This window comes from Mustela nigripes, chromosome 11 (assembly GCF_022355385.1).
Source record: "Mustela nigripes isolate SB6536 chromosome 11, MUSNIG.SB6536, whole genome shotgun sequence".
In the NCBI taxonomy this organism is placed as follows: domain Eukaryota; kingdom Metazoa; phylum Chordata; class Mammalia; order Carnivora; family Mustelidae; genus Mustela; species Mustela nigripes.
Genome location: NC_081567.1, coordinates 37,300,291 through 37,319,797, shown reverse-complemented (window position 1 = coordinate 37,319,797; position 19,507 = coordinate 37,300,291). Strand labels below are relative to the sequence as shown.

Genomic DNA, 19,507 nt, shown 5'->3' with positions numbered 1-19,507 from the left:
TCCCCCGGGGACCCCTCCCGCCCCGCCCGGGGAGGCGGGGCGGCCGCGCGGAATCCACCAATCAATGGCCGGCGTTCGAATTCGCGTCCTGGCGTGGCCAATCGCGAGCGCCCGGCGCGGGCGGGAGGGCGGAGCCGGGGCCGGGACCCGGCGGCCCGGCGACGCGCGCCCCCCCCGGCCGGCCAATGGGAGGGCCGGGCGCATTTGAAAACTCGGGCGGGCGGCGGGGCAGGTTTGCGCCTGCGCTGGGCGCGCGGGGCTGACGGCCGTCGGGGACGCGGGCGACGGAATTGGCGGCGGCGACGGCGATGGGGAGCGGCGGTGGTGAGTGCCTGGCGCGGGCGGCGGACGGCGGGCGGACAACGGGCGGGGCGGCTCGGGCCCTTCGGCCCCGCGTGCGGGGCGTCACAGCGGCGTTCGTCGGGCGCGCGGTTTAAATGCCTGGCGGCGCCGCGGGTGCGAGTGGGCTCGGCGTGAACACCCCGCGCCGGGCCGGGCACCTGTCCCGGCCGGAGAGTAGCGCGACCCGCCTAGAGCAGGGGGACGAGGACGGTGTGGCGGCACCATCCAGCTACCCCGTGGGCCCCGGGCGCCCCGCGCGGCCCGGTAATTGCTGGTAGGCGACCCCGGTGCGGAGCCGGGCAGGGCAGGAAGGCCTCCGGAGGGGCGGGCGGCGGGGAGGACACCAGGTGAGCGGGGCGAGGGGCTCCTGCTGTATCGTCCCGGAGATGGGCAGGGGTCGGAGGGCAGAACCAGCCTCCGCCCTGGCCGCTCTCGTCCCGGTAGCCAAGCTCCAGGCTAGCCTCCTGTTTGCCTTAAGCACTTCCTGACTCTGAATGAATGACTGTGGCTGTGGGAATCCGTGGGCCCCCACTCTTTTAAATAACGCTTGTTTGGGACCAGAAATGCGGCCGGTTCCTTCTGTTCAGTCGTCTTCAGATACAACTGTGCCTGTCAGCGCAGCTCCCTTCCTGCACATCCCTGACACCATTCTGCTGTTCTTCTTCAGTGATCCACTGCCGGTGTGCAAAGTGTTTCTGTTACCCTACAAAGCGAAGGATAAAGAGGAGACCCCGAAACTTAACCATCTTGAGCCTCCCTGAAGATGTGCTCTTTCATATCCTGAAGTGGCTTTCTGTTGGGGACATCCTGGCTGTCCGAGCTGTAAGTCGCCAGATTAAAGTGGCGTCAGCCCTGTAGCTTGTTGGCCTGACTTGTTGGTTGTCCCATCAGGGCTTTCAGTTCTTCAGTGTCAGAACAACATTTTGGCTACAAGAGAGGGAAGAGGCAACAAGCCGTGATGTTGTTACTAGGTGTTTGAGGTTGTTGCAATCGAAAAGCTGAAACATAGTGCAGTATGTTTTGAATCCGTTCATTGTGATGTCTGACAGAGAAAGGACCCTAACGTGGAGAATAAGAGCGTTAAAGAAAACAAAAATACATTCACGAGGACAAACCACATGTAGTATCGAGCCCTGAAAGGGACCCTGGGAGTCAGTTTGCACATACTCAACAGCCTCCTTCAGACTGACTTACTCAAGGGCGTACAGCAAATTGGTGGGAAGAGTCCAGGAAACTTGTCCAGGAACTTGTTTCTCTGACTCCCAAAGCCACCTCCGTGGTGGTGCAATGGAAACTTCAGCCCCTGAAACGGTCGCCTGGGCTCAGGGCTCCCAACTGAGGCACTTCCTGCCTCCGACCAGAGTGGTATTGAGTTTATTGGTCTTTTTCTAGACCCTCCATTGACCTCCAGACGCCAGCTATGTTCCCACTGGCAAAGCCCCAGGTAGAGGAGCACAAACCATAATTCTGTTCTACTTGCTCCCGTTAGAGTCAAGTAGGGAATACACCCTTACGGGGGCGACTCCCCCTTTCTCAGTCTGGATGCTTATTCCCCCTTCTGGCAGCACTGTCCCCACCTTTAGAGCTTCCGAGAAACTTGTTTTTTCCGTCTCTTAAAGTAGCCATGACTTTGATCCACAGGGGGCCCTCCATCTGTCTTTGTCCCATGTTCAAGGGCTCCAGGAGTGGGGCTTCTGGGAGGGCCCATGGTAATCCCCGCCCTTGCGTTCTGCAGGTGCATTCCCACCTGAAATACCTGGTGGACAACCATGCCAGCGTGTGGGCATGTGCCAGCTTCCAGGAACTGTGGCCTTCTCCAAGGAACCTGAAGCTCTTTGAAAGGTATCCATGCCCCTGACCACAGCTCCGTTTTCTCCCGTCTCTGGGCCTCCCTGGTATGCCAGCCTGTGTCCCAGCGCCTGACCTGGGCAGGCTTTTTCTTTTGCAGTTGCCCTTGCCCACACCTCACCCCCCAGGGAGGGACTGAGGGCTGTCAGCGTCACCCGTGGAGTCACATGAAGCACAGTCATTGGCCATCCATGCCACCAGCCCCACCAGACTCATTAGTCACTGTCATGCTTCGAATGGTCTCCCTTGGGCTGGGACCAGTCTGCATGATTCAAATGCAGGTCACCTCCCTGTGGAAATTTTACTCAACCCTCTTTTTATTTTTTTATTTTAATTTTTAATTCAAAGCTTGTGATTTCACTTGTTTTAGATTTTACTCCCTGGCTGATCCCATCTTCCTGCTGGGGTTGGGACCCAGAGGGAGGGTCAGATCAGGTGTGAGCCCCTCATCTTGGGAGCCCCAGCATGCTAGTGGCTAGACCTACTGTTCCTGCGTGTCGGTGGCTCCACACAGGCCGCCTGAAACCTAAGCCACATACCATGTGATTTCTTCATTGAAGGTGTGCAACTCAGTGGTTTTAGAGTTAAAGAGTGGTTATAGAATCACAGAGTTGTGCAAGCATCGCCACTAACTTGAGAACATCCTCACTACTCCCGTGGCAAAGCCAGAGTGAATAGGGCTTGACTTCAGTGCCCACTCCCTATTTTCCCTGCAATCCCCCCAGTCCCAGGCAGCACTACATCTGCCCACTTATCCGTGGATTTGCCTGCTGTGGACATTTCACGTAAGGGGAATCTTACAACATGTGGTGTTCTATGGCTGCGTTCTTGTGCTTGGCATGCCTTTAAGGTTGGTCCATGTTGTCGCGCGTCATGGATGAGTGATATTTGACTGCATTACCTAAAAAATCCCCAGTTAGGAAACAAGCGTTCTAGGGTCGGGTGCCGTGGAGGGACAGGAACTTCCCGGGACAACACAGGTGATGCTGTGTGTTTTTAATGGTCTAGGGCTGCCGAAAAGGGAAATTTTGAAGCTGCCGTGAAGCTGGGCATAGCCTACCTCTACAATGAAGGCCGTAAGTCCTCCCGGGGCCAAGGCTGGCCTCACCCAGCTCAGTGCCGACCTTGTAGAACAGGCATGAGCCCTTCCTCGCCCCTCCACCCCTTATCCCTGCCAGGTCCAGCTGCAGGCTTCTCCCCTCAGCAGCCTATGCTCACAGGAGTGGGATGTGCTGGTGAACTTTGAGTCCGTATGCTTTATTTTAACAAACCTTGTTTTGATGAATGCTTTGAGACTTAGAGTGGGGGGAGGGGAGGCTACCCAGGCAAGCCAGGCTTCCCCCCCGCCCCCCAGCAGTTCCCTGCTCCGTCCAGTGAACCCTGCAGCCCACATGTAGGTGCTGGCTCCTCTCCTTCCTTGGCCACAGTTCCTCCCTGGAACTCTGGGGCAGCGATCAAAGAATGCCTAATTCCATGGGGTGTTCATAACACAGTAGCCCCGGCTCCAGTGGGAGGCAGGTCCAAGCAGGTCAAAGCCGTCCTGGTGCCTGAACTCCTTCGCCCCTCAGGGAACAGGTGCTCCTTGAAAGAACCCGTGCAGCCTTCTCCTGTCCCAGTGCCTGCCCTGTTGCTTAGCACACAGAACCAGCCTGTAGGGTGTCCATTTGCAACTCCCAAACACATAAAGCCTGGGGAGAGCTGCTACGCTGCTGCTCAAAGATGTGGCATCTTGCCAAGTCAGCCCCTGCTATAGGACTCTTGAGAGCAGTAGAGGCGAGGAGCAGTCCTGCTGCCCCATCAGACAGCGGTTCCAGACAGGACTCACGTACCATCCGCCTTACCCGCCCCAAGTGTCCAAGCCAGCAATTTGTACACACCTCCCTCACAGCGTGGTGCAGCCATCGCCACCAGACAGATTTGGAACATTAGCCCCGCAGGAAACACCACACCTGCTAGAGTGGGTTTAGGCTGTAGCTCCCAGACCTTCAGATCCTAGGCTGCTGGGAGGACCCTGTCAGGGACACGTGATTCACAAGGTAGGGGAAGAAAGGGAGGAGCCCCCATCTTGGAGGGCTCTGCTCCCCTTCAATACCAGCAGTGTTGTACTGTGGCAGGCGTGAGATTGTCGACTTTGAAAAAAGCCATCGAGACTTCTGTGCACCTGTCCGTCAGAGATGTCTGGGGTAACATTCTGTCCGTGTCCGCAGTGTCTGTGTCTGATGAAGCCCGTGCGGAGGTGAATGGCCTGAAGGCTTCTCGGTTCTTCAGTCTCGCGGAGCGACTGAATGTGGGTGCTGCGCCCTTCATCTGGCTCTTCATCCGACCCCCATGGTCGGTGTCTGGAAGCTGCTGCAAGGCCGTGGTTCATGAGAGCCTCAGGGCGGAGTGCCAGCTGCAGGGGGTGGGTCCTGGCGAGGGACATGCGTGGGGCCCGCATGCCGGACGGTCCGAGCCCCATAGGGTGAGTAGAGACACTGGACCACGTAAAGCCAGGCACCTGACGGCAGTGGAGCTGTGGAAAATCGGGAGCGTGGGTGTGGGGGCATCTAGAGATGAGCCAGCAGGAGAGGAAGCCTCACCACTGGGGCTCCCAGGGAATCCCATGAGGGTCTGGGCTGAAAATGTATTGACAGCTGGGAACACAGGACCCCAGCTCCTCGAAGCCTGAAATCAGGGAGCAGCCCTCAGGGTAGGGTATGAGCCAGGCAGGGGCCATAGGGACAGGTGGACGGAGAAGGGTGGTGCCCTGGAAGTCCTCTTTCCACCGATGATCACACTTTCTCCTCCTCCTCTCGCTGCTCAGACTCACCGGGCGTCTATACTGCACTGCTTGGGGAGAGTGCTCAGTCTCTTCGAGGTAAGTCGTCCATCCCGCCTGGACCCTGTGCCAGCCGCGGTGGCCCTGGGCCCCCGAGCACGTGGACATGGAGCACGGGACTCCTTGTTTCTGTGCTGCCCGCCTTTCCGGCAGCTGCAGACACCAGGGAGCAGGAAGTACATGGGACTTGACCCGCAGGAGGGGTCATGCGGGGTGTAACACCCAGGCCAGCCCCACCTGTTGGAAGAAGCCTAGAGCCTGGCAGAGTGTCTGAGTACTTGCTGGGCCATGGGCTGATTTCGTGGCCTGGCTCCGGGCAGCCTCTCTCGCTCTTCCCATAGACCTCCTTATGCTGAAGAAAGCTTTACCAAGCTCATGATTAAGAAGCCAGCTCTGCAGCAAACTCAGGGAAAGTGGTGGCTTCTGGTGACTGGTGCAGCAGCAGGTTGGGACACTGAGCGTGAGCGAGGCCTGGGAGAAGCCTCAGGAAAACCTGTGTGCCACCCTCTGGGAGGGCTGGTATGGAGGGCTGACCCTCTGGCAGCCCAGAGCCGAGCCAAACACAAACCTCACAAACCCTGGAGGGAGGGGGCCCGTGAGGGCAGAGCCCTGAAGCTCGCTTTCCCGGTGGTTGTGAGAGCACATATCTTGAGAGAAGTCGTTTCCACTCCTGGTTTAGTTAACTCATTTTGGTAAAAGAAAGACTCCCAAATATGACAACTGAGAGGTCCGCGGAGAGACCGTGGTGGCCCATAGACTGGTGTTCTGGGGGAGCAGGGTGGAGGAGGCCGCTGGGAGAGGCTGGTATCTGCAGAGAGCAGGACGCGGGGCGCGGGCCACTAGGAGAGGCTGGAGTCTGGGAGCAGGAGAGGGGCCGCTGGGAGAAGCTGGAGTCTGGGAGCAGGGTGAAGAAAGCTGCTATGCTGGGGTTTGTTGTAGGATGAAGAGCGGAAGCAGCAGGCCCAGGATCTGTTTGAAGAGTCTGCCAATCAGGGCTGTCTGGCCAGCTCGTACCTCCTCTGGGAACGTGACAGGAGGATGGATGTGAGTGAGCTGGGGTCTGGGGAGAGGAGGCTGTGTGTTGGCCTAAGGTGCGGTCTCCAGATGGGCCGTCAGCAAGGTTGGGTCCGCATGGGGGTGGGCGGACCCTTCGGCAGCTCCCCGAGCACCAGGAGCCTCTGGCCAGCAGCTGCTTGCATAGCTGCCCCAGCAACCACCACCATTTCTTAGACAAGGGTCTGGGAAGGAGGCCAAGCCGTAGACCCTCGGGGCGTATTGGGAAGAACATTTAAGATTCGATGGGTTGATTCTGAGTTTTCCAGAGACACAACTGTGTAAGAGCACGGTGCCTCTCTCCCGTTGACAGATGTCAGATCCCGGGCGATGCCTCCACAGCTTCCGGAAACTCAGGGACTACGCGGCCAAAGGCTGCTGGGAAGCACAGGTGAGGCAGGAGCCAGCCTTCTCCGTCCAGCTCCTCTCGTGGGGCCCGTGGTGTGGAGACTGCCCGGGCTCCCACTCAGAGGCAGTAGGACCGGCCCAGGGCAGCGCCAGGCCTTCCAGGAGTGTTGCTACGGGAGGTGGGGGGGCTGCGAGTGCTTCCTTCCTGCGCCTCACCCAGGAGCCTCCAAGCCCGCCTCTCTGTTCTTGGGTGCCGCTTCACACCGTCTTCTGTGAGCACTCGTGATGTCCTGCTCCCTGGGTCAGCCAGGGTTAGGACCAGGACACAAGGGATTTGCCGGGGGTGTTCTCCTGGTGCTCTCCTCTTACAGCTGTAAGGAATTCTCGTTTAGGACAAATCAAAGACAGTCCCCCTTTGCCAAGCAGGTAGAAATGCTCTTGTTGCCCCACCAGGGGCCGTGTTTGAGAGTCCTCTGCCCTAAAAGTGAGGGAAGAAATTACAGAGCAGCAGGTGGCCCAGCCTGACAGCTCACAGATGCAGCGATGTTTGTGTCCCAGGCAGTCAGCAGATCTGCAGCAGCGAGAGCACTGAATAGTACGGTGTTCTCTCGGCAACTCTAACTAATCATAAGAATAGCAACATTCTGACATCGCGCTCCCGCACAGGAGGAAATAGAAACAGCTGGTCCAAGTCCCAGGCAGTGTGCCCCCTCAGTGCTAGTCATCGGGGCCCACAGCTCAACAATAGCGTGTATATGTAGGTCTTTTCTCTGTGCGTATTGAGTGGATCCTTAATATTCTAAAAACACACTTTTTTCACGATAGCACTTTTTGCTGGCAAAGATGTGATAAAATAACATTCTCCTAGCTGGTATGAAAATCCACGTGGACCTTTCAGAAAATACTTTGGCACGGCTGCCCCTGTGGGTGACCATGTAAGCAGACGGGGTCCAGCCCCGAAACAGCTGCACCGAGATGTTCCTCAAAATAATAAAACAGATCAAACCCCAGAAGGAGGAACAGGTGAAACGTGCTTACAGGAGTTTCATATGCTAAGGAACCATGTTTTTTTTGTTTTTTTTAAAGATTTTATTTATTTGACACAAAGATCACAAGTAGGCAGAGAGGCAGGCAGAGAGAGAAAGGGATGCAGGCTCCCTGCCAAGCAGAGAGCCCAATGCGGGACTCGATCCCAGGACCCGAGCCGCAGGCAGAGGTTTAACCCTCTGAGCCACCCAGGTGTCCCAAACCATGTTAACGCTAAGTGAGCTGAGAGAAGATAAATGCCTCTGCGTTATGATCAGGAATGCGTGGAAACATCTGGAAGGAAATACCTAGAAATGGTTGCTAGTTACCACTGGAGGGCCTAGAGGTGCCGGGACCCGTGCCAAGTGGAGGATGCAGTTCAGTCAACCCACATACCCAGCTACCAAGGCAGGTGCCGTTAGGCCCTTGTGAGAAGGGGAAACGGAGGCACACAGCAGTTCGTTTGCCTGTGGCGTTCACACAGACCCAGGTTTTAAAGCCAAGTCATCTGAACCTCCAGCCGGTTTTGGCCACTTTGCTACGCTGACTCCATTATGCGCGTTTTTGTCCCTCTTGAAGTCCGTTACCACGAGATGTGGTGTTTATTTCACAAGGAGTAGTTAAAACCTGAGCTGTGCTGCTTCCGGAAGGCAGAGAAAGTGTACACACCCCCTGTGTCCACACTGTCTTCTCCCTCAGCAACCCGTGGCTTCGCGCTCACAGCCCTGTCTGTCCCCGCAGCTGTCTTTAGCCAAAGCCTGTGCGCACGGAAGCCAGCTGGGCCTCGACGCCAAGGCCTCAGACAGTGTGGTGCGCCAGCTCTTCCAGACCTCCCGCGCCATGGGCAAGCAGCAGGTCTTCTCCGTGCAGAAGGGCCTCAGCGACACCATGAGGTGAGGACCTCGAGGGCCAGCGTCTGCTCGGGACGGTGGGCGAGGCTGAGCAGTGGCAGGGCTCCGGGGGCAGAGGGGCTGCCTGTCCCGTTCCACTCGAGCCTCCACGGGGTGTTATCCAGGGCTTCGAAGAGAAAACATCCCCCGTGAGTGTCTGTGCTTGTTTCCTTTTTAATCCTCAGAACGTGTTAAACCATTTGAAGTGTCTTTCTAAAATGACAACGTTTGTATCACCGGTTTCAGCAGCCAAAACACCACATCTTCTTTACACAGCCTTGTGTGGGCGTGAGTGTGGCCGACAAGGGTCTGCGGCCCTGGGGGTGGCCTCCAGCCCCCCATGCCCTGCTGCTTCCTGCGGCCCACCCACCGCTGAGGCTTTTCATTGCATCATGGGAGATGATCGAAAATAACAGGGAGGGGCGCCTAGGTGGCTCAGTGGTTTGGGCTGCTGCCTTCGCTCGGGTCATGATCTCAGGGTCCTGGGATCGAGCCCCGCGTCGGGCTCTCTGCTCCGCAGGAAGCCTGCTTCTCTCTCTCTCTCTCTGCCTGCCTCTCTGCCTACTTGTGATCTCTGTCTGCCAAATAAATAAATAAAATCTTTAAAAAAAAAAAAGAAAAGAAAAGAAAAGAAAATAACAGGGACATAAATAATACTTTAAGCTTCCACCAGATTCTAGATATGCTTTGAAGGAATGCCCTGGGGGCCAGTCCGTTGGGCGTCCAACTCTTGATTTGGGCTCAGGTCATGATCTCAGGGCACTGAGATTGCTTAAGATTCTCTCTTTCCCTCTCCCTGTCTCCACTTTCTCTAAAAAATCACTCAATTAATTAAACGCATGCTTTGGCTTTTGAAGGGCCAGGCTCTGGCTGTACTCCAGCAGCTCCTAGGACGTGCTCAGTAGACGTTTGTGTTTAATGGGATTGTGCCTTCCCTGAAGGGACTTGGTGTCATGCACACGGTGCGGAGTCGCATATCCTGTGTCAGCAAGCCCTTGTGCTCTGGAATCCTGGGCCAGTGCCGGCGGCTGCGGCCCCCTTCTCTCCCACTTGTTCCTCCTCCTGTGGGAAGCTGTATCCTGAGAGCACCTTGTACCCCTCTCCATCAGCCCTTTTTTGGGGGACTGTGGCTGTTCTGTTTTGGGGACACTTTCTTCTTTTCCAAAACAACAGAATTTTGTTGAAATACTAACATCACCTCAGCCTTTGAGTTGAACTTCTTTTCGTTTTTCTCTATACCGAGCCACAGCTACCTTTTTTGTTTTTTACACTGAGGTGTATCTGACATACGACATTATGTTGGTCTAGAATTTAGCCATTTTAAAGTGTACAATTTGGTTGTGTTTTTTTAAGATTTTATTTATTTGAGAGTGTGCGCAAGCGAGCAGGGGGAAGGGCAGAGGGAGAGGGAGAAGCAGACTCCCTGCTGAGCAGGAATTGCCCCCCCCGGCCCCCCAACACGGGGCTCGATCCCGGAACCCTGAGATCATGACCTGAGCCAAAGACAGACACTTAACAACTGAGCCATCCAGGCACTCTGGGTGGTTGGTTTTTAGAAGTCCCATTGTTAAGGTCACTCAGTCTGGGTAGGGGCGGTGTCCTCTTCTGTTCCCAGTGTTGGCTGGTTTAAACCTCATATACCTGGCAGCACTCACACGCTCTTCCAGCTTCGGGAGGAAACACAGGCTGTCTGTCTCAGGCTGTCTTTCTTTCCTACATCCTATTCCTGCCCTGTGACAGATGCTTCTACCCAGCACCTGGAACTCTTGCCTGGAACTCGGCAGCTTTACGTGTCTTCTCCCTCTCGCTCCTGGGCTCTTCTCCTTTGTTCAGAGAGGCGTGGACCACCCTCGGGTGTCCTTGCCATGGCACCCAGCACTCCCATGTGTGGTCTGCGGTGCTTGCCCCAGGTTAAGCCCCCTAGAGGAGGGACCCCTCGTCTGTGCAGGGTGCCTGAGAAGTCCAGTGACAGGCTCAGGGGCGTCCACCTTGAGCTCCATTCCTGCTCTCTGCCCCACTGCAGAGGGTCGAGATAAATGACCCTGTGGACAGGCCGCTCCTTGGGGAGGATTTGGGTTTGTAGGAGGGCCGGAGGTCTTCCAGCTTTGCTTAACTGTTCCCCGGCCCTGTGATCTACCCTCAGCCCTACAGGGTGGCCCCCCTTGTCCCCTACCTGTGTCTGGGCTCCTCCAGTACCTGGCAGTTCCCGGGGAGAAGGCAGGGGACACAGGTGTGTGAGCCCAGCTTCCTTCTAGGAACCTAGCAACCTTGGGGCCCTCCCAGCCCCCTTGGAGCCAGCGTCTCCGGCCGGGACGAGTTCCCGGGTACATAGACAGCACTGCAGATGACCTGCTCACTCTCTGAGTACGGGTGGGCCAGGTGGGAATGGGGTGCTCTCCCTCGTTTTCAGGGCTGGTGCTTGTCCTGCAGGTACATCTTGATTGACTGGCTGGTGGAAGTGGCCACCATGAAGGACTTCACGAGCCTGTGCCTTCACCTGACCGTGGAGTGCGTGGACCGGTACCTGCGGCGGAGGCTGGTGCCCCGGTACAGGCTCCAGCTGCTGGGCATCGCCTGCATGGTCATCTGTACCCGGTAGGGAGCCTCCCAGTGCAGGGGCTGCGGGACGGGCTTCCCCGGTGGGCTTAGTGCTGAAATTGAGCCTTCAGTGTCGCACCTCACCAGATGGGGGTCTGAGCTGCGGGACGAGCGCAAGCAGAGTAGTTCTCCCCAGGCAGTGACGGAACCTCGGCGTGTGGGCGGCCACTCATCCTGGCCTGCAGGGACCCCAAAGAATGGCCTTGCTCGGTGGTACAGGCTGGGTCCTTCTTTCCCAGGCCCCTGAGAGTGATGTGGAGACCTGCCCTCTAGGGTCTCCCTGCTGAGCTCATAGAAAGACCCTTCTCAGCGGTCGAGCTCTCTAGCCTGCGTCACCAGAGACCAGCAGTTAGAGGGTCTCACGCCTCCAGCCGGCTCCCAGAACACTCCAGTCCCACCACGAACATGGGGTGCCTCCTCGGACAGCTGCCTGCACCCCTGACAACTCTGACTCTTCATGTGGGACCGGCTTACGTCTCTGCTCCAGTTTTGCCCTGGAAGCATCTGCCTGTTCTTGTTCTCTTACATTCCGTGTGGTCTGCTGTGCCCCTGGCAGCATTCTGCAGACTGGCTGTCCTTGTCTGTGAGCCGGCGGGGGAGTGGGGGTGAGAGACAGGCTCGCTACATGTAGTGGGGTACGCTCAAACACGCGCACTTCCTTTGCATGTAGCCCAGAGGCAGGGGCTCCAGGCTTACATTGTTTGGGTGGTTTTTGTATGTCACGAGGTCATGGAAAGCTCCAGCTACTGTCTTAGTCTCTGCCACCCCTGGTGACCCCTGAGCCCACTATGTCCAACTTCGCAGTGTGCTAGGTCACAAGGCCATGAGAGGAATAGGACATGCGGTCTCTAGGGGACCAGTGTGGGCTTGGGACCGCAGGCAGGGTGTGTTCATGGGACCCTGCGTCCAGACCTTCTCACTAGAGGTGGCAGAACAGACGGGTCTCATCACCTCATGCCCAAGCAGCATCATTACATCCTTGTAATCAGGAACAGAGTTACTGGGCCGCCAACTGGCAAGCAGTGAGATGCTTTATATAGATCTAGAGGCAGAGATGCCCACCTGTGCTCTCCGATCTCCCATCTCTTGGCCAAGCCTATAGGGAATGGGGAGGCTACAGAAGCCCCAGGACAGAGCAACCACCAGCGTGGCCCTGCTCCCCTGCTGGCAGTCTGCCAGACCAATGTGTTCCCTGCTAGTTGGGGCTGCTGGAGAGTAGAGAACAGGGTGGCTTCCTGCTTAAGGGACAATGGAGATTCCTGTGGCCATGCCTGTGCTGAGGACACACCTTCCAGCAAGCCCCAGCTCCGGTCCTGCTGGCTCCCTGGCTTCCAGGTTCAAGCTCTTGTTTACTTGCACTCTGCAGAGGGTGGCCTAATCCTCAGGTCACCAGAGGATTGACCAGACCCGTCATTCGTGGGTGCCTCGTGCAGACACTGGCTTGCCTGGAGCCTGGCCCCTCCCACAGCCGGCACCAGTCCCGCCTCCTTTGCAGAGTCTTGGGACAGGGTCACACGAGCTCATCTCTTCCTCTTGGGAGTTGGGCAGTTCATCCGCTCTTTGACCCCCACCCCCCGTCACTGGGGACTCAAGTGATGGCTGCCTCCAGGGAGAGCAGACTCAGCGCTCAGACCCCTTCTTGACATTCCAGGTTCATCAGCAAGGAGATCCTGACGATCCGCGAGGCTGTGTGGCTCACGGACAACACCTACAAGTACGAGGACCTGGTGCGGATGATGGGAGAGATCATCTCTGCCCTGGAAGGGAAGATTCGGGTAAGCGCCCATTGGCGGTTTCCTTTCACATCAGAGTTGAATTCATGGGAGGGACAGGAGGAACCAGGGGCTCCTGCTCGGTGTGAGCTTTCCTGCTCCAAAAGGTCTGCCTGGACCCAGAGGGCTGAGGCCGGAGCTGCCTCTGGTTACCGTGACCCTGGTGCCCATGTGAATGTGGGTGAGGCCGCCGCCCTGTTGAGTGTGTGGGTGAGCTTTCTGCGTGCCAGGACCACATGTCTTCTTCCTGTCCCATCTAGGTCCCCACTGTGGTGGATTACAAGGATGTTCTGCTGACGCTGGTCCCTGCAGCACCTAGAACCCAGCACCTGTGCAGCTTCCTGTGTGAGCTTTCGCTGCTGCACACCAGCCTGGCTGTGTATGCCCCGGCCCGTTTGGCCGCCGCCGCCCTGCTGCTCGCCAGGCTGATGCACGGGCAGAGTAAGGATCCCACCCTCCGCCGGCTGCTCAGCGGGCGCTCAGCCAGGGCCTGGGGTCCCCTGAGTGGGGACACGGGATGTGACTCTCATTCAAAGGGGAGGGAGAGAGACAAAGTAGCATGCCCGCCCCGGACCAGGAGACACAGGCATGGATGGTAGCTGTCCTGTGGGGGTGAGCTGAACAGGGGACTCCAGCAAAGTATTCCCGCACCACCGACAGTGAGCCTGGGGCATCTGTAACCCCGAGCTCCAGGAAACTGCACGGCAGAACTGTGGGGGCCAGGGGGCAGAGCGGGGATGGCATCAGCATGGCCCCAGCACCTGGCTTTCCTCCCCAGCACAGCCCTGGACCCCACGGTTGTGGGACCTGACCGGGTTCTCCTGCGAAGACCTCATACCCTGCATCCTGAGCCTCCATCAGAAGTGGTGAGTCTGCAGACGGACGCGAGCCCCCACCCAGCCGCCACGGAGTCTTCGTGCTCACGTCCCGCGGGGACGTGGCTGGCAGCCCCCCACACACACCTTCCCCACAGTGTGCTGTGTTCTCACGGTCGACATGTAAAAACGCCAGGCCACGTTCGTCCCAGTTCAGGTTTGACACTGATGAGCGCAGTAGCCCCTCCCAACTGCAGCTCATCCCACAGGCCGCTGACGGTACTAGAAAGATCGAGGCTGTGTTCCTGAGCCGCGTTCAGTGTGGCGGGGGGACAGCTTGTCCCCTGGGGTAGGGGTTGGCCGGCTGCAGTGGCTTCCTGCCACAGCCCTGTCCCTCACCCGCTCACTCTGGTACCTGCTGCCGACACGTGCCTGTGCCAGACCCCAGCCGCCAGCTCCTCTGCCCATCCACGCTCCGCACATTCTTCCTGCGTGTGAGGGGCTGGACAGTTCTGGCCTTCTGTCTGTCCTCAGGCACCTCTGGGATTCAGAATACATCTGAGTCCCAGGACCTATTCCCTGCCGCTGCCTTATGCAGGCCAGACCCCTGCTCCACTCTCCAGCCATTCCTCCTTGTCATAGATTGAATTGGCTGCTTGGCAGGTATACCTCAGTCATCCTAGCGGGGACCTGGGCCCTGCCATTTCTCTCTGTTCCCGAGTCTCCCTGGCTCTGGAGGCCTGTGCTGCCTGCACGTACGCATTCCCCAGCTGCCCCCTGAATTATCTCAGGGACTGCCTCTGTTGTGTGGGGGAGGTCCCTGCTCTGTACACCATCCAGAATGAGATCAGAACTCTCTGGCCAGGCCCCAAGCCCCTGGGGGTATCCCCTTCTCTGGCCTGCTCCCTGCCTTGCTCCACCGTGGGGAACCGGTCACCGTGTCCTGGGGCCAGCATGTGCGTTGGCTGACTCTGTTTTCCGTTGTGCCTAGTCACAGCCAGTGGACGGGAAGTATGGGTGAGCTGATGGGTCCACGTGTGTGTCATCACTCCATGACGGGTGTGAATAGTCTGTCCGTACCTGACACCAGCTCCCAGTAGTTGCTACTAGGCTGTTCCCCTGCCTCTCAGAGTTGTTTTTTATTTTCACATCAGATAAATTGGAAACACTTTTTACCAGCGAAACTTTTTTTTTAAGCTTACCTTGCGTATTTGGTCATGCGACCGTCCCGACTATCAGTTGTAGACCATGGTGGCGCCCTCAAAGCCCGCCGCACTCCTCGTGGGTCAGGCCTGTGCTCCCCAGCCCCAGCTTTCCTTCTCTCTGGATTTTCCATTTCTGGACACTTCAGAGAAACACAGTCCTGTTCATGTGGCCCTTCGGAACCAACCTGTCACCTATGTAACACTTCCACTGGCTTCGCAGTCTGCTGCACAAGCAGACCACGTCTTGCTCATTTGTGCCCTGGTGGACGTGGGGGCTATTGGAATGAGGCAACTGCGGACATCCGTGCAGGGTGCCCCATCTGCCCTGCCATCGCTAGGCTGTTTCTAAATACCTGCTGTACTCTCTCGCTTCAGCGAGTGGAGGCTAAAACAGAGTCCCTTGGGCTGGGGGTGCTGCTGTCGCTGCCCCAGAGCCCAGCCTGTGGCCCTGCTGTCCCTCACATGTCCCCCCGTTTGCAGCTTCCACGATGACGCCCCCAAGGACTACAGGCAAGTGTCTCTGACTGCCGTGAAGCAGCGGTTCGAGGACAAGCGCTATGAAGAGATCAGCCAGGAAGAGGTGCCCACACCCTGGCCCCCCAAGGCCCCCCCAGACACCAGCCCCTCCGGGCCTCGTCCCACCCTCTGACCCGGTCTCCTTGCAGGTGCTGAGCTACGGGCAGCTGTGCGCAGCTCTGGGAGTGAAGCAGGGCAGCCCGGAGCCCGCGGCTTTCCTCAGCACGGGGGACATCCACGCCTTCCTCACCTCTCCGTCAGGAAGAAGGACCAAGCGGTGCGTGAGCCCCTGGTCTGGAGCTGCATGTGCTGGGCCTGGATTCCTTCGTGGCCCCCGCGGCTGTCTTGAGAGGCTCCATGGACCCCCTTTTACACAGGGGGCTCCTAAGATGTAGCAGGGAGAAGCAACAGGTCCCGCAAAAAATGTAGCTGGGGTTGAATCCAGGCCTTGGTTCCTGGGCCCCATCTCCAGACAGCAGCCCTGTCCTCTCTCTGGTGCAGCGGGCTGCTTTGAGCAAAGACGGTCTCAAGCCCCACATGGGCATCCACGGGCCACCCAGTTCCATGGTGTTGCTCTTACTCTCGGCCTGGTCCCTCCACACTTCCCGGGCTGGTCTTGTCCCCACCCTCGTCTCCCAAGTCTATGCCACATGCATCCCCCGTCACAGTGTTCTGGTGTGATCCCCTGGAATCACTCGCCTCCCCAACCTTACCCACCCCAGGAATTCCTGTTGATCCCACCAAGTCCCAGCGCAGCCCCTCACTGTGCCACCGGCCCTGCCTCTAGGAGCCTTGCCGTGAGCCTCCCAAGGGTGGGCAGCTGCAGAGGGCCAGGCTGGGCCTCCCACACTGCTGCCTGTGATCAGGCTGCTGGCTCTTCCCTCGGCAGGAAGCGGGAGAACAGCCTCCAGGAGGACAGGGGCAGCTTCGTCACCACGCCCACTGCGGAGCTGTCCAGCCAAGAGGACATGCTGCTGGGCAGCTTTCTGGACTGGAGCCTGGACTACTGCTCTGGCTACGAGGGTGACCAGGAAAGCGAAGGAGAGAAGGACGGTGACGGTGAGCACTGGGACTCAGAGACCACCCAGGTGCCCCCTCGGAAGGAGGGATTCACACACGGGAGGCATGAGAGAGCAGAGCCCCTAGAACACCAGAGCAAGGCGGGGGGCTGGGGGGCCAGGAGAGAAGACCTATGTCCAGGCCCGTGAAGGAGCCTCACCAGAGCAGGGAGGCGGAGGAGACCTTGTCTGGAATTCATGAGCAGATCTTTCTAGAACGTCATGTGAAATGTGCCACCCGCTGCCCTTTTTGGGTTCTGTGCCTTGTGCGCCCCTCCAGAGCTGCCTGTGGAGCCTCTGCCCTTGTGTTCTCGACCAGCTGAACATGAAGGAAGCCCAGCTCAAGCAGATTCTGTCAACTTTCCCATTACTTGCTGTGGTGGCCACTTGGGGATTAAGTAAATTATTTTTTTTTTTTAAGATTTTATTTATTTATTTGACAGACAGATCATAAGTAGGCAGAGAGGCAGGCAGAGAGAGAGAGGAGGAAGCAGGCTCCCGCCGAGCAGAGAGCCCGATGCAGGGTTTGATCCCAGGACCCTGGGATCATGACCCGAGCTAAAGGCAGAGACTTTAACCCACTGAGCCACCCAGGCACTCCGGATTAAGTAAATTATTGAGCACTAGTCTGTAGTCGCTTCCTGCTGTCCCCCAAGTCACGATGAGTGCCACCTTCAATTTCTTACCCAAAGGAGAGCAATACAGGGGACTGTACTGAGAGCCATACCTGTCCTGGTCAAGAGATGGACCCGGGCCACTGGGGTCCTGGCTGGGCAAGGGGGGCACCCCATTGCTTGGGCAGTGGCCACATCTCTCTCCCCTTGTCTCCCACAGTAACGGCCCCCAGTGGCATCCTTGATGTCACCGTGGTCTATCTGAGCCCCGAACAGCACTGCTGCCAGGAATCAAGTGATGAGGAGGCCTGCCCAGAGGACAGGGAACGCCAGGACCTGCACACCTGGGTACCAGGCCCCCAGACACCTCCAACGCCAGGGCCTGAGCCTCGGCTCTGCGGCACAAGGGAGCCAGGCAGGGACAGTGTGACCTCAGGGTACTCCTCCATCAGCAGCGCAAGTCCCACAAATTCCGTGGACAGCGTCTCGGGGGGCCCTCCCCAATCTACCTCAGCGCTGTCCCCAGGCAGCAACTCAAACACACATCCTTGCCACCACCATGCCAAGAAGTCGTGTTTACAGTGTCGCTCTCCAAGCCTTCTGGAGAGCAGCGTTCCCCAGGTGAAGAGGAAAAACCTATAGACCCCCCAGTAAGGAGGAGGAGGAGAGGGACCTGAGCCGGGCTTGCTGAGGCTGCACACGAGCCTCCACTCGTCGCAAGGAACGTCTGCTGAGGGAGGGCTGCTGCCGCACTAGGGAGCCGAGGGGGCGCTGGAGGTGGACACCCTGTGGGCCCCTAGTGGCTCTCAAACAGGGAACAGAGAGAACACTGGACGCTAAGTCTCTTTCTCCAGGGTAGTCCCATTCCCGTCAGAATGTCTGAATCAGAACAAAACCTCAGATTCTTTGTTTTGGAAACAGCCTCAAAGCAATCATGCCCCACCCTGGGAAGCCTGTGTCTCTGTTCCCTCTTGTGTCTTTCCTGCTCTCCCTGGGGAGCTAGAGCCCATGCCCTGATCTCCCCGGCCCCAACTGAATCTCATCCCAGGAGCCAATAGCTTCCACAGTTGAGAACACGTGTGACCAGGTGGCCTGGCACAACCCCCCTCCCAGCATCTATCTGGTTTGGGGTTCCAGTGGGGAGCTGACAGCTCTGAGCACACGACTGTCTTCATACTGCACCGCCCGCCCGCCCCCCCCCCCACCCGCCGCCAGCTCCCATCCTCACTTGGTGGCAGGTTCCCTGCTGAGGGAGACTTGCCCCTGCACACTGCTGTGTACTACAGTGGACCACCAGGTGGGAGGCCCTGACTGCTTTCAGGCCAGGGCCTGGATGTCTTGGCCCTAAGCTCCCTGCCCACCACACTCTCAGCTCCTGCAGAAGTCTGTCCCTTCCTCCAGAGTGATTTGTCTTTGTCCCCAGCAGGTGGTGTCCATGTGAACACCTCTCTTTGCACTGAATTTCTAGGCCATTTCTTTTCATGTCTTTATTTCCATCCTTAGTTCTTCTAAGATGGAAACAAAAGAAAAATTAAAGATAGAAGGCGTTAAATTTTATAAAGAGATTCTTAACTTCATTTAGGGTCCAGTAAAGGAAAAAGGAGCACCTGATTCAGACCTGAGTGGTCTCCTGACCCTCTTCCCAGAGAGATCAGAAAAAAAGTTGAATGTCATTTATAACATCTGAGGTGGCCCCAGGGCAGAAGAGTGAGACTCATAGGACCTGTCCCCACCTGCTGGCTGAGGATGGATCTGCTTGTGTTCCTGAGGCTCCCCGACACCTGCCACCTCCTGAGTACAGCAACCAAAACCGGTGGGATCTGCTCCAGACTGCCCCCCTCCCAGGACAGGTGGACCACTCCGGGATAGCTTGTTTCTTCTCAGAACATTGGAAAGAACCACTGGGCCAGGAGTGTCCCCCAAATGCTCTTGAACCTGGGCTCTGGAACAAAGAGCTACTCCCTAGTGGCTTTTCTGGGTGCTTGGAGCACTTGGGTGCTCCGATGGGAGCTGTCTTCCTGCTTCTATAAGAGAATTTTGACCAGCCTGAGTGGGGCACAGTTGGGATTGCGACCTTCCCAGTCAACTGTGCCCCTGGGCACAACCTTCCCAGTCAACTGTGCCCCTGGGCATGTGTGAGTCTCCGTATTGTCTGTAAGATGGGGCCATCTTACCTACCTCACAGGGGTGTTGTGGGGATTAAATGTGATGAGGGTAGTGGCAGCTGAGTGATGTGCCTGTCTGAACTGCCCACCTCCTTGTTTGTGGCCCACTGACAAAAGCCTCCTCTCAGCTTGCACCTTTAGGAGACTACTCCAGTGGGGACGTAATGCCACCTGCCAGTGCTGATGAGAGCCTCTCCAGATAAGAACGGGAGAGCCCCACCCTAAGCTCCCACCATGGACCAGTCCCAAGCAGCACAGGGACCCCAGCTCCGCTCCCCAGCAGCTGTGAAAGGGGCACCTCTCCATCATAACCCCCAGCATGTCATCCCTGTAGCTCCCCCTGAGATTTCTCAGCCCCAGCAGGGGTCACAGTCCTACTTAATCCAATCACGTGGGGCCCTTTGGGCTTCATCACTCCTCCCAGCCAGCACCCATCTCC

General features: G+C 57.6%; 1 protein-coding gene across 3 annotated transcripts; it reads left to right on the top strand.

Annotated features, from left to right (window-relative positions):
- The first annotated feature begins 233 nt into the window (after window positions 1-233).
- CCNF (cyclin F) lies at window positions 234-19,122 on the top strand. 3 transcript variants are annotated; one of them, XM_059415622.1, is made up of 17 exons: window positions 234-324; window positions 1,010-1,164; window positions 2,078-2,184; window positions 3,199-3,266; window positions 4,398-4,591; window positions 4,994-5,047; window positions 5,948-6,052; window positions 6,375-6,452; window positions 8,177-8,328; window positions 10,756-10,920; window positions 12,575-12,698; window positions 12,956-13,136; window positions 13,474-13,561; window positions 15,196-15,295; window positions 15,381-15,508; window positions 16,121-16,290; window positions 17,124-19,122. In XM_059415622.1, the coding sequence occupies exons 1-17, from the start codon at window positions 309-311 to the stop codon at window positions 17,543-17,545; spliced, it is 2,307 nt and encodes a 768-aa protein (XP_059271605.1). In that variant the 5' UTR covers window positions 234-308; the 3' UTR covers window positions 17,546-19,122. The 3 variants fall into 3 exon arrangements, with proteins under 3 accessions (XP_059271605.1, XP_059271604.1, XP_059271606.1); XM_059415621.1 differs by having other exon boundaries at window positions 4,398-4,651; XM_059415623.1 differs by lacking the exon at window positions 6,375-6,452 and having other exon boundaries at window positions 4,398-4,651.
- The last annotated feature ends 385 nt before the right edge of the window (window positions 19,123-19,507 follow it).

Excerpts from the sequence above, each read along its gene's own strand:
- CCNF (XM_059415621.1), top strand. Across the intron at positions 4,652-4,993 it reads GACGGTCCGAGCCCCATAGG|ACTCACCGGGCGTCTATACT; the intron begins GTGAGTAGAGAC and ends CTCGCTGCTCAG. Across the intron at positions 13,137-13,473 it reads CAGGCTGATGCACGGGCAGA|CACAGCCCTGGACCCCACGG; the intron begins GTAAGGATCCCA and ends TTTCCTCCCCAG.